A 14,024-nucleotide genomic window follows, 5' to 3' on the forward strand; every position below is an offset into this window, starting at 1 on the left:
TAGAAAAGATGTGGAGAGTAAAGGCAACAGTGGTACCAGTGGTAATTGGAGCACCGATGGCTGTGACCCCCAATCTGGGAGAATATATACATACATACATATATATATATATATATATAAAAGTTCTGAAAAGGGGCATTCTACCTGTATAATACTTTAACTTAGCTTGATTGCAGGGGTTTTAAATTGTTATATTGCTTCTTTTTAGTACAATTTTTTTTTTTTTTAATTATTTTATTTATCTATCAATCTAGTACATGAAAAGCTAAAATATGATCTTGGATATAATCTTGAATATTGAAAACATTTCTGTTTGCCTTGTCTACAGTTGTTTCTGGCTGAGCAGGAGCAACAGGGGCGACCCGTTACCCAAACAAGCGCTCCCTCCGCCTGGCGATGACGTCACGCCTCCTCCTCAGTGTTTATTATGTGGTTTTTAAGGAGCAGCTGCTGATTAGCATTCAGCCCCGTCCTCAAACATGCTCTGATTTTCTAGCGGGCAGGTAAGAACATATGGTTTCTGCATTGTGGAGGCTTTTACACGTCCACACGAATCCCCGTGTTCGGTTTGTTAGAGCCGCTGCGACGAATCAAACCGAGCAGCCGGAGTCGTAAACAGCCGAAGGTCGTTTTTCAGCTAGCGGGGTGGGCTAGCTAACAAGCTAACTTAGCTTGCTAACTGTTCGGTCGGAGGAGCACAGAAACTACAACATCACAAGTCAGCAGCGCAACAAACGAGCTTTCGTAACAGCACATTGTTTGTAAAAGGTTGAATGTCGAGTATAATGGGAAACAGGGCGGGAGAAAACACCGCGGACACACCTTTTAGTAGCGGGATGGGTGAATCTAGCATCATAGCTTCGAGTAACAGTTGTTGACTGGTCCCGGTAGCTACCGCGGATCTCTACGGTAATGCCTCGTCCCTGTTTTATCTGTAAGCTATCCTGTTTGTAATTAGACCATCTGGCTGTGAACTCATATATAGTGTGTTTTTTTTATGTGAGGAGATAAGCAGGGTTCACCGAGGTGTGTGTAATTCATGTTTTGAGTAATGTAGCTTTGTCCTGACGGTCCTAGTTTACTCCATCAGAATACAACTTTTTCACTGTTGCACAGTCAAAGCTTTGTCTATAACCGATTTCCTTCCAAAAACAAAAGAAGCAAGAACCAAAGTTTACATCCTCTTTTGTTTGCTGCTGTCATCCTCTGCGCTATGTGTGGGACTTAAGGATAAAATGTTTTATCTTCTGTATGTAGAGGTCATATAATGTTTATCTATAGGCTGTAATTTAGAGGTGAAAAGGTTAAATTTCTCTGTTTGTCTTGATTATCAGTTGATCCTCAGTTTTCAAGCAGAAATACCAAACAAGTCTTAGTTCCTGCTTCTTAATTGTAAAGATTTGCTTTCTGCCTTAAATGAACTAAAGTAAACTAAATATCTGTGGGTTTGGAGAGCTGGCTGGACTACAGGCAATTTTAAAACATCACCACGGCCTTAAGGAAATTACACTGGGCCATTTAACTGTTTTCCAACTATGTATAGATTAATTTGAAAAGATAACTGTCAGAATAATCAATAATGAAATTAATCACTAGTTGCAGGGGATGTCTTTTGGCAAATCAAGTGAATTTGAAGTGTGATAAAACAAGGTATTTTGTCACACATTTGCTAAAATCCTGTAAATCCAAGGTTGCCATAAAACAGTCTGCTGCTCACTGATTAACAACATTGTCCACAATGACCCAATACAGCCAGAGATAATAAAGGGGCAAATACCATGGTGTGAACCAAATTCCCTGACACGTTGACACGTTTAGAGTTACAGTACATGTTTTGTCACCCAACCCTGCCACGTCCTTAGTGGTAGGCTTGGATGGTATTAAAGTTGTAATTGAAATAATTAGATCTTGGATCAGTTAGACAGATAAATAGATTGATCAAATAGATTTATTATTTAAGAAAATAACTCATATTCATTAAGGTAATTGTGTGCACTGCCAGATATTCTCGGAAATTAAAATCGATTTCGTTTAGATGGTCCCATCATATGAAAGAATAATGTTTGGGATTGGGTTTGGTGAGCCTTCATCATTGTGTTTAATTTTGCTCAATGTTACTATGTTGTTGTACAGATTGTGAAGCCCATATTTTTCTCATGTTTTTGTCTTCACCAGGTTTGGAGGACAGAGATGGCAGTGTGTGCACTGACCATGTTGGATGGGATGGAGGAGGAGGTAACAGCAGCAGGCGGTGTGTTCCTCCTGGTCCTGGCCCTCGTCTTGGCTTGGCTCTCCACCCATGTGGCCGAACGGGGAGACCACATACTGGGCACCATCCTCACTGTGGGCGCTCACGCCTCTCTGATCGGACTGGGAGGCCACGACAGCTATGGCGGAGGGTCTCCCAGTGCCGACACCCCTGAACAGCAGACTCCTGCTCCTTCACAGGAGAACAAGCCAGATGATGGCGAGTCAGGGACTGAGAGGGGAGAGGGGGAGGGAGCAGAGGGTGTAAGAACAGATCTACTGCTGGACATTCAGAGCAAGCAACCGCAGGCTGGAGGACTACATAGTTCTGATGAGGAGGATGATGAGGAGGAGGATGAAGAGGAGTTGCTAGAGGAGGAAGCCAAAGAGGTTATAAAGTCTCTGCCAGTTTTGACCAACACCATCTCCACCACCACCACCACTTCCATTTCTGTTCGACTTAAGTTTTTAAATGACACAGAGGAGGTGGCTGTAGTAGAACCTGAGGATACAGTGGGAGTACTGAAAAGGTTTGTAAACATCCACATATAGACTTCAAACATGAAACTTAAATATGTCTCTTAATGACTCCCTTTTCTCACCTCTTTTCCTCTTCAGTAAATACTTCTCAGGTCGGGAGCATCAAATAAAACTGATCTACCAGGGCCAGTTGCTGCAGGATCCCAAGAAGACTCTGTTATCCCTAAACATCACACACAACAGTGTGATCCACTGCCACATCTCCCAGGCTCTGCACGAGGCCAGTCCAGAGGAAGGGGCTCAGTCTGGGGCAGGAGCAGGAGTCGGGTCTGGGGTCTCTGGGGGATTCAGAGCTGCAGGTGTGGCCATCAGCACCAGCAGCCTGGTGGTGCCTGTGTTTGTGGTGATACTGGCTGTGGTGTGGTACTTCCGCATCAACTACAGGCAGTTCTTCACAGCCCCTGCGACCATCTCCCTCGTGGGAGTCACTGTGTTCTTCAGCTTTCTGATATTTGGGATGCACAGCCGCTGAAAAGGCAGAGGGGGCACACGCTTACAGCTGAATGTTTTGAGGTGAAATAAAAATAACTACAGCAGGTGGGTGAGTGTCTGGAGAGACGGACTCATCAAAAAACAAAAAGGGCCCGGTGCAGATACCAGCTGATAGGAATGTGAGTGTGTGAGTGAATGTGTGGGTGGTTAGGTGAGACTGTGCATGCACCAAGATAAAAAAAGATGAGTGATTGTACAGCAGATGTGGGTAAATAATAATCTGCAATGAGTGAAATTCTGCTTAAACTGAACCATAATTTAGCTTCTCTTCAAGCAGGACGTAGTGGTTCACACCATGTTTTAACAGTCTGACTTTATCTTGTCCCCTTTTATTGTTGTTAGTCCAGTTTCTGTGTTTTAAGAAAAAAATAACTGATAGATGCAAGAATCTAATATCTTTTTGGAACCACTCACTGTTGTGCTGTGTGGGCCAGTTTGACTATTTACCATTATTTTGTGTTATGTGAATGATTCAATTTCTGTGTAAGCAAATATAAACTGTACAGCTGCCTCAGTGCTAGGCTGCAAAGTTCAGATATTTTTGTTGCTGAACAATGTTGCTATGTAGAAATGGGCTAATTTAAATAATCACTAGCAACGACAAGAGACTTTTTGAGAAGATATTGTAAATATATTGTGTATTTTCTGTAAATAAAATGATCGAATGAATCAGATGAACCTGCATCTGGCACTTAAAGATTTGGAAGGGGATATCATACCCTCCTGATTATGCTGGACTGCTCTGGCTTCAGTGATGTCTCAAATTAAAGCATTTCAAACCAAACTTGTTTCAATATCTGCTTGTGGTCTAAAGAACTGAGTCTCTTGACGGTTTGCGTTTATTTATATACAAACATCAGTATGCATGGCAGTGAAGAAAAATAACCTATGTATCACATTATGTTCAGATACAACAGTCGTTCACTAATGCACTCAATTGTGCTTGTGCATGAAAATATATCGAAAATCTACGACATTGCATTCTCTGTCATTGCACTCACAGATACACAAAGAGCCACAAGAGAACATCAGCTGTTAGCTTCATTCACAAAAGGTGGCTGGAGAATCAGGTCATACCTACCAAAGTATCTCAACAATAGTTCATTTATCTTTAGTGCACATCACAAGACTTTACTGCAAAAGATTCAAAAGGGCACAATCAATGTTTCTGCAGACCCTGACAAACGTGAAAAAAGTAGTCAGCCATATGACAAACTAAATCATTTTTTAAAAGGTACAACTGAATGTGTTTGACTCGAGGGACTATACAAAAATGATTGGGGTGATTTTTATCAAGCGGAAAAGTGATGTGGGCTTGGACAGTGGCTCTACGGGTGCAGATAAGGGGACACTAATAATAAACATTAATTTTAAATTTGTGTGACATGCTTAAAGAGGAAGTCCACCAACTTCACACATCAAAATCTGTTTACAGATCTGCATGTGTGAAAAAAGTTACCATATCTTTTGTGGCTCCTGAGGGAGCGGCACAAAATCTGAGAAATTACTGAGATGTCACTCGAGACTGCATTAGCTTCTACTAGTGTAACACACCCAACTGTGTGACCAAACTGTATCGTGGGACCTCTGGTTGTGCTGCATCAGTTTTAAGAGAGCACTCTTTCAATGCCCTGGAATTTTTTATTACCCTGTCCACTTGGTCCAATGTCTGTTCTGTTACTCATCAGTAAAGCTTTGATACCGAGACATTACTCTTGTTCTCTGTATGTGGCCAAACACACCTTCATGACCTGTGGTGCACACAAAAGCCATGTGTTTGATGTCACTATTTAGTCTGCTTGTCTTGTTTTTGATAATCTCTCAAGTAAAGTTAAATAAAATCTAACGTGGTGGGAAAATTAAAGAAACTTCTCTGCTCTCCGTTTCAGGCAAAATCCCTGCAGGAAAACACAACTCCCCTACTTGTCTTGGTCCCCAAGTCATTCTTGTACACTCCCTAAGTTTTACTATGCATTTCTGAGTCTACAACAATAACTGCAACAGTAAAGTCTTTGGGTTTGTTGAACCAAGAAGGAAAAAAAGCTTCTCTAAGACATCGATTGTGAAAAGTTGCAAGTAGAAGATCTTTGAAATACTGCATCTCACCTCTAAAGCGTGTAATATATCTTACAACTTTTACACCAGACATTGTTGGTTATAGGATTACAAGATGCAGACTTACCACCCATGATCAGGAATGACAAGCAGAGCTGCAGCACTGATCTACTTACAAGTGGAAACTGAGTGAGAATGCACAAGCCAGCTTTGTACTGAACAAAGAAAAGTTATGTTGGATTCATGATTCAATTTCCATCTCGTGTCATACATACATGTACTGTACATGTGCCCTAAAAGCCTATTGGCTCATCAAATATCAAAATCTGCATTTACACACAAACATTATACACATCACCTAATAGGCAGTGACAAATAAAAACTTAAATATATCGATGTAAACAGAAAAAAGTTAAATATTTAAAATGGCACATACTTTCACAAAAATGTCACATTCTAGGATGCATAGTTTTGTGAAAATATAAATGATTACACACATGCACACCCTTATACCATACACACACACACGCGCACACAAGCAGACAAACACACAGACACACACACACGAAAAAGTGACATTCACACTGAATTTAAGTCAGCATACAGAGGCGCACACACACAGACACACACACACACACACACACAACTGTGCAATACAATGCTAGAATTAAAAAGCCACTGATGAGTACTCCAGTATACGTGTGTCAAGTGTTGAATTTAAAGCAGTTAAAAAGTCCACGTTTCCTCACAGTTTAAGTGAACACAGTCAAAAAAAAGAGCGACAGGTCACGAGTTTGCCAACAATGACAGAGTACCTGAAGGTTTCAGAAAGCCACATTTAACACTTTTAACAACCTTTTCCACGCTTCCATGAAAAGGTTTCACTGACTGTAAAAGATCTTAAACCTTAAATACGTAGGTGGACAAATCAGGACCTCTAATCTGCCTTTGTCAGAGCAGGCATTTTGACTGGTCACAGCAGGACGAGCACAGGTATAATTAATACTGTGTTCCATTTAAGTGTATCAGTAAACACTGTCAGTGCACAAGAATACACAGTGGCAAGGCCCTGAATCTTATTAATATTATAAATTACACCTGTGGTTTTCCTCCTTAGTCATGTCAAAACTGCTGCAGTGAAAAAGGTCATTCACGACGTCTCTTTCAGAGAAAAGTGATTTCATTTTTTCTAACACAAAATGAATTATAAGTTACTCCTATCATATTGTGCAGCTCAGTTTTCATTTGTGAATTTGAAAAACAATTCTCTACTTAAGCTGGTCAACAGAGACAGACTGTACTGACCATGTCATCTGAGACAAATCATGGAACTGCTCCAGTGATATCGTCAAAACCATGTGGACACCTCAGTCCCACACACCTAGTTTAGTCTGGGCCTGTTTGTCATGATTGGAGCCATGCCCGTTAGTTCCACTCCACAGTAAACTAAACCTACAAATCAGTGACATTTTGGAGAGTAGTGTTCTTCCATCTCTGTACAAACACTTTGGGAAAGAATCTTTTCCTGTTTCAAAATGACAATACTCCTGAGCACAAAGCCAGGTCTACTAAGAGATGGTTTTCAGTTTAGTTTGGTGTGCACAGATCCCTGACCTCAACCCCATCCCACTCCACCCCCTCCCACATGGGATGAACTGGAACAGAGACTGTGAGCCAGGCCTTATCGCCCAACATCAGTGCTGGATCTCACTAATGCTTTTGTGGCTGATGGGATCAAGTCTGTGCAGACAGGTGCCAAAATCTGATGGAAAGTCTTCTCGGAAGTGAGGAGGTTGTTATCGCAGCCTTTAAATACAATGGCTTTGGAATTACATGCTGAAAACTGACATGGGTCAATGTTCAGCTTTCTTCTGGCCATACAGTGAAATGGCACAAATAGAAATAACCTCTTGGAAGCCTTCCAATCAAGTAAAACCTATTACACTGAAAGAGTTAAAACATTTCAGAGGGCCCACAGTTAGTTACTAATGCAATTTCAAAGGACCAACTACAAAAAATGTCACGAGTGCACTGTCAAGTTACCCTGATATACACCTTAGGGGGACAGCAGCTGTCTGTGTTGACCAAACTGTCCAAATTACTGGAAAAAGGAGAATGGAAAATTTGCTTTAAGACTGAATTTCTATAAGTACCTGTAGATACTCTGACTGGACTCTGTGACTGACCAAACATTTTAGATCACTGTGTTCATAAAACAGAGAAATATTCATTAAAATGGAGACGCCTTACTTGTTAAGGCAGAATGATTAAAGAACTACTAAATCAGGTTTGATCCCTTCCTGTTCATACCTGTAAATGTAGGTATGAAAGGAGGGATGCGATCCAGAGGCGGCAAACGGGCTGTTACTAGTTTATGTCATCATAGATACTTGAAATAGAAGGTGCTGAGAGTTTGGGCCTCTTTTTTTTGGTCGACAAGCTGATATTACTCTGAGAGCCGCTGCTGCTGCCTCCAGGCAGACTTCCTCCTCCTCCTCCTCCTCCTCCTCCTCCTCCTCCTCCTCCGCTATTCAAACCGAGAGACGTCCTCTTCTTCTTCTTCGGCTTCCTAGAATCTGAATGGTTGGTGCCTGTGAGAGGGATAGAAAATAATCTATCTATTGTCTATAAGCTTTATCAATAAATGACTTTCAGTGTACTCCATATTATTTCCTTACTGGCTTTAGATGAGGCAGAGTCAGTGGGGGAGATATCAGGGGAGTCTTCCCACTGCAGGCGGCTCATCAGGGTCTGTCCATCTGGAATGTCAAAGCTGTCGTTCTCCACCACAGTGTCTGCATCGGGCAGCGACGGCCTACCCCAAGAAACCCAGACACAGTCACACACTGTTAGACTGGTGGCGGGAAAAATTAAGATATCCTACTCACACTTTTACAACCCAGTAATTGCACATATGCCTACCATACCATGGCTTTTCTAAATATTGTGTATTTGTAATTGTTGGACAGGTGACCCATCAGTTATTGGGTGTCACCAAGACTTGTTTTTCCACAGAAGCTTCGCACCCACTCACAGTTACATGCAGTTTTTACTTACAACTTGTGATGGATCTTGGAAACAATTAACTAGTCAATTAATTAGTCAGCTGACAAAAAGGTTAATTGGCAACTACTGTGATAAATCATTAATAATTTTGGCAAATTTTTAAGCAAAATTTCAAAACCTCTCTGGTTCCAACTTGCAAATGAGGGAATTTGCTGGTTTCTTTGTTTTATCTGTTTTTGGGGTTTGGACTGTTGTTTGAGTTAAACAAGACAAAGACATTGAGAAGACACTTCGCACTGTTTTTCCCTGTAATATTACAGACGAAACGGTTAGCCAGTTAAAAGAGAATAAAATGAGAAATTAATTGATTATGAATCCAACCCCCACGTGTCTCTACTGTGAAACTATGACTTTACTGTTATCAAACACAGATGGGCTGGAGGTGTGTGGGCTGGGATGATTTTTGTCTTTGTGTAAGGATGCTATTCTGGAACAATAAAAACACAGAATTTCTGTCAGAAAAAACTGAGGACAACTTTGATAAACAAGTTTGATAAATTATCACTTCTGATTTTTTTTTGCTGTAATTGGACAAACCTGGTTCCTGGTTCCAATAGTGCACTTTAACAGAATCACACTCTGACCCTGCAAGCTACTAAATGTGTTACAGCTACACAGCAAAACGTTCATGATGTTCGTGAGAAATCTGTCAATAACAGTTTGTCAATGTCAATACATGTAGTTTATTTTTTGTGATAAACCAGAGTCTCCTGTTATTTCAGCATTTCAAACTAAAATATCAACCATAAGATAATGTAAACATATGAATGAACATTTTCTAAAGCTTGAAATATGTGGGGTTTGTGGTTGAAAGTTGCATGTGCAGGTGGCATAAATTACCTGCATGAATTATACAGGTACCTGGGCCTGGAAAAAAACCCAGTGGTAATTTATTATTTAATTTATGATTAAAGGTCATATATTCAGTGCCCCTTCAGCAGCAGTGTACACTTCTGTTAAGCAACATTCACAACTCTGCCTTTGTCAAAGAGAGTATTCACAACACTGGCCGCCAGCATTGTTCTGTTCCCGTCTCTGGCCAACACAACCTGATCAGAAGCAGTGAACTGTATCAGCAAAGCACCTGCACCATGAGGGTCAAAACACGCATTCAAACATGACTTTTGTTAAGTGCACTTGTGGGTGAGGGGGGTGGGGAAGGGGACAGGGCACACTCACGCAGACGGCCCCAGGAGGAACAACCTGACGGCCCTCCTCTGTTCGTCCGTGTGCTGGGGACATCGCTGAGACCTGGTGGGACACAAGGTGGCATTATACATCCCTGACTGTCCTCCTCACAGCTTCATGAATCACCCTGCCTCTAGCTACAGCCACAGGGAGGGAGGTGGGACAGACTGCTGCGGACACAGTCAGTGACCAATCACATGGGGCAGAGCAACAACGAGGTGTTAAGAGTCATGAAATGTTAGATGTTGGTCACTGACAAGGTCCTTCATCATCTAACTGAAATGATCTGTGAGTGTTTCTTTGCGGAATTTGATTTTTCATTTTGCAGAGAAAGCAAGTCAATCATTGGTCCAATGAGTTGCCACTTGTGTACCCCTGAGTTAGTCCCAACATACATGATCAATTTCAGAAATACACAGATGAAACTGATCATGTTTCTAGAGTTCACATGCAACCATGACCCTCAGCTTCGTTTCTACAGTAAGTGGTTTAGTACTGGACAAGTTTTCATGACAAAGCTTCACAGCAGGGCCAAACTGAGGGATATAAAGACAAAGACCTCAGAATTCGGTTTAAAAAGCATGGCGACACCAACACAAGGCAAGGTGCTACAGTACCTGAATCTGTCCTGCATTATCCCAGATATTAGCTACACAAAAGCAGTTCACTGTTTTTCATGAGTGGAAGGGTTTTATTACTAGTTTATCTATGTGTCTGCAGATTATACAGTAATTACCTGGTACACATCTTCTTGGTGTGCTCGGAGATCACCCCACATTGCTGTGGAAACAATCACCACATTAATGATCAACATCTGCCAAATCAAAATCAACAGAACAGGAGAGATTAATGAAACAGAGTGGATCAATAAAAGTTGCTTACTGTTGTTAAAAGGGATCTGACTTCATCAGGACCTAAAGTTTCATAACTGATGCCAGTGTTGTAGTTATACTGAAAGACATACAAGAACCATTATCAATACTGTGCAGTGTGTTTACGAAATACAATGGAAGAAGTTTCTGGTCTTAAAGGCAACATGAACAGGAAGGAACTTGTCACCTTGTAGGGCTCTGAACTGATGCTGCTTCCGAGCTCACCTGGAAAAAGAAACAACAGTCAGTCCTCTTTACTCATAACACAAGCACCATTAAAACCATTAAAATGTTATCAAAATGGTACTGTAGGTCAATACATCTGTATACTACATGTTGCAAAACACTTTTAAAATTTAGGATTTAGACAATATCATACATCAGAAAAAGAAAAATCTCCAGGCAAGATGATTTCAAATCACAACCAAAACACAAATAGTTACATACATATATCAGAGGTTATTCTGCTGTGCATTCTGATTCATATAAACAAAAAAAAACTGCAAATCTCTTTAAAGTTTTTGTCTCTGTGTGTTTTCCTCCACCACTGCATCGTGCTGACATTTTGGTTCTGGATCAGTAAGTCTAAAGGTGATTGTAATCTTGCTGTCTAAACGACATTGTGGTTGGCATTAGATACTAGCAGGTGTCCATATTGTACTTCCTGTGACTGAGGAAACTGTGTGCTCAGAACATTGTGATCTGCAACACAACAATCGGGCTTCAAGTCTGCTGAACGGTGCAGGGAGAAAAACATCAGACAGCCAGTCTAAGGCAGAAATGCTGCAGAGATTTATACCATATTCAGAGCATGGATCAAACCTATTCACCAGACTAGAAACTTAATACCTGAGAGACTCACCATTTTTGTGTTTTAGAGATTTCGATCTTCTCGGGGAATTTTGATTCTACACAAAGAAAAACATTCAGATTATATTAACATCATTATATATATATTAATTCATATATATAAATTCTAAGTGCAAAAGGGAAAACAAATGCAAAAATACCTTATCTGACTTTCTCTTCTTGGCTTTAAAAAGGAAATGAGACGTTTGGTTATTATGTGAAAGCAACCTGGAGTTTTCCTCAATAATTCTCTTTGCACAGCTTAGATTTAAGTTCAATTATTTTCAGGTACTCACCTTTTTTTTCTGCTCCATATGACCAGTCGTTATCATTAAGGTCATCATTGTCTTCCTGATCGCTCTCTGACTTGCTCATGTTATTATTGCTGGCAAGCCTGTTTAAAAGCAGAAAAACAATCTCATTCGATGTTCACACACACATAAATACAACTATCAGTCACACCATCACTGACCGACCTGCGGTTGGCGATGCGACTGCTGTTGCGTCCCATGCCGAGACATTTCTCCAAGTGTGGGGCGAAGCGAGAGGCTGCAATCAATCTTTTGCAGTTTGGACACTCACACTCTTTATTCTTCCACTGATTGTACACCTGCCCAAATATGTCCACTCCTGGTTGATCCACAATTTCTATAGCAGTAATACAAGGCACATACTGTTAGCGAACACACCCAAGACCAATAAGCAGCCAAACAGACCAGAACAAACTTAACAACATGGCACCAACCAAACTCCTTCATGCTCTCTTGGTCCGTTTCATCCAAGAAGAAATAACCCTGTTTCACAGCACGATGTACTTCAAAACACAGGCCCAAACAGGCATCTTCCACCAGCTCAGAGTAGATGTCATGGACCAAGGCCTACAACATAACATGTATAATTTAATGCCAATTTTTAAAGAATCTGCTGGATATGATGTTTTAAAGACAGAAAAATGATAAAATTTCATACAAATCAATGCCTCACCTCCAGCTTGGTGTTGTCTGGGCCTGACAGGGGCATATCCTCCATTTTCATTTGAAAATCTGTATTGGAAATCTTGATAGCAAGGTAATAAGATGCTGACCTGTAGATTTAGATCATACAGAACAAAATGACATTCACAATATGGTCAGTGTTTCTACAAGTTAACAGATTTAATATTGAAAAATCCAATCTGTCAACAACTTGTCAGCAAGGATCCAATATACTTACTGTTAAAATTACTTTCAGTACTTGCAGATCTGTCTTCATTCTGTTGGAGAGAAAAACACATGTCAGATATTGAGTGTTAACCTATTTTAAGAATGAAACTAACAGCTATTTTCACTCTTGTAGGATTTATCAGTTATTTTCCTGAGTAATTGATGAATTGGTCTACAATATCTCAGCAAATACCACTAAGTAATGTGTCCCAGTTGGAATCAGAGAATGTGGGGATATCTTCCTGAACAACTTGCCAAAAACGATTAATTAACTATCAAAATTGTTGCAGATAAATTTCCTTGGGAGTCAACTAAACGGTGAATCGATTAAACACTGCAGGAAACATAGCCCCTGTAAGCTCAATACGTCAGGTGGGATAACTGAGGTAAAATGGGTGTTTGTGTACACTACAAACAAGACAAGAAAAGCTCCAATTTACACATTAAACTAGCTAACGCTAATGGAAAACAATACAAATGCAGCTAACGTCTGTGTCAGTTAGCAAACTCAACGTTACTTTTCAGTTTTAGCATTTGCTACCTAGCCGTACACGTCTATTACTTTGAGATGACGGAAACGCTTCTGTGGTGAAACACACGGCTACACTGCAGTTTGGACAATGGTGTTAGATTTTTAATTTCACCCAAAAGCAGTTTCCTCTTACCCTGTCATACCGAAAACTCAGCCTGAACCAGGCAGTTTCTCTGAAGGAGGCAACATCACCGAGTCAGTCCACACGAAAGACGTTAACACGAAACCTGGTCTTCAGCTGAATCCATCTTTATACCGCCGGTAAAACAAAAAACCCTCCTTTAAACTGATCGTTGTCGCAGGTGTCGGGTAAGTTAAGGTGAGAAAGCCGCTTGACAACGAGGAGGCCACCGGAGCAGCCAGAAACCAAACACAGAAATAAAACAACCGGCTTCCGCTTGCAACTTTCAAAATAAAAGCCTTGAATGTGAAGTGACGTTGACATCCGGAGGTGGAAGTTGGCTACTCACACCTTGTACTTAAATAAAAACACAAATACACATACACTGTAAAGATACTCCATTAAAAGTAAAAGTCCTGCATTGATATATTACCTTTAGTACGTGGCAAGTGTTAAAAGCATAAAAACAGACCCTGTGACTGCAATTATTACATATTAGATTTTTATTATTATTGCTTATGCATTAATGAGTACACAGCATTTTAATGTTGCAGTTGATTGAGATGGAGCTCATTTTCAACAACTGAAGGGATATTATCATTATGGATCCATCTCCTGGCTGTTTTTTCAATTTATCATTTGACTGTTTATTTCATTAAACAGCTAAATAGTATAGAAAATAGTTAAATTTGCACCACCTGGATCAGCTACAACATTAAATTAACCTTAAATGCATCAGTTATAATAACCCATTAATATAACAGCCACAGGGACCATTTTGTCTGAATGTTGTATTGAATATTATTTTTACTTTTGATTTATGGATAGAACACCCAACCTTTGTTCACAGTGTGTCAGAA

At 40.4% G+C, this 14,024-nt stretch overlaps 2 protein-coding genes across 4 annotated transcripts; one reads left to right on the forward strand and one right to left on the reverse strand.

The window, feature by feature from the left end:
* The first annotated feature begins 369 nt into the window (after positions 1 to 369).
* On the forward strand, positions 370 to 4,063 carry tmub2 (transmembrane and ubiquitin-like domain containing 2). 2 transcript variants are annotated; one of them, XM_071469164.1, is made up of 3 exons: positions 370 to 503; positions 2,176 to 2,777; positions 2,866 to 4,063. In XM_071469164.1, the coding sequence occupies exons 2-3, from the start codon at positions 2,191 to 2,193 to the stop codon at positions 3,257 to 3,259; spliced, it is 981 nt and encodes a 326-aa protein (XP_071325265.1). In that variant the 5' UTR covers positions 370 to 503; positions 2,176 to 2,190; the 3' UTR covers positions 3,260 to 4,063. The 2 variants fall into 2 exon arrangements, with proteins under 2 accessions (XP_071325265.1, XP_071325276.1); XM_071469175.1 differs by lacking the exon at positions 370 to 503 and adding an exon at positions 888 to 909.
* Positions 4,064 to 4,104: 41 nt separating this feature from the next.
* On the reverse strand, positions 4,105 to 13,422 carry atxn7l3a (ataxin 7 like 3a). 2 transcript variants are annotated; one of them, XM_071469141.1, is made up of 14 exons: positions 13,177 to 13,422; positions 12,522 to 12,561; positions 12,294 to 12,393; positions 12,055 to 12,187; positions 11,786 to 11,957; positions 11,606 to 11,703; positions 11,471 to 11,493; positions 11,323 to 11,368; positions 10,648 to 10,685; positions 10,471 to 10,539; positions 10,325 to 10,368; positions 9,580 to 9,651; positions 8,013 to 8,149; positions 4,105 to 7,925 (listed from the first exon to the last, which is right to left on the reverse strand). In XM_071469141.1, exons 3-14 carry the CDS (start codon positions 12,342 to 12,344, stop codon positions 7,702 to 7,704), a joined length of 1,107 nt encoding a protein of 368 aa, XP_071325242.1. In that variant the 5' UTR covers positions 12,345 to 12,393; positions 12,522 to 12,561; positions 13,177 to 13,422; the 3' UTR covers positions 4,105 to 7,701. The 2 variants fall into 2 exon arrangements, with proteins under 2 accessions (XP_071325242.1, XP_071325252.1); XM_071469151.1 differs by lacking the exon at positions 9,580 to 9,651 and having other exon boundaries at positions 7,557 to 7,925; positions 13,177 to 13,317.
* Between the last annotated feature and the right edge of the window lie 602 nt (positions 13,423 to 14,024).

This window comes from Trachinotus anak, unplaced genomic scaffold (genome assembly GCF_046630095.1).
Source record: "Trachinotus anak isolate AG129_WGS33_773 ecotype Australia unplaced genomic scaffold, CSIRO_AGI_Tana_v1 ptg000003l, whole genome shotgun sequence".
In the NCBI taxonomy this organism is placed as follows: Eukaryota; Metazoa; Chordata; class Actinopteri; order Carangiformes; family Carangidae; genus Trachinotus; species Trachinotus anak.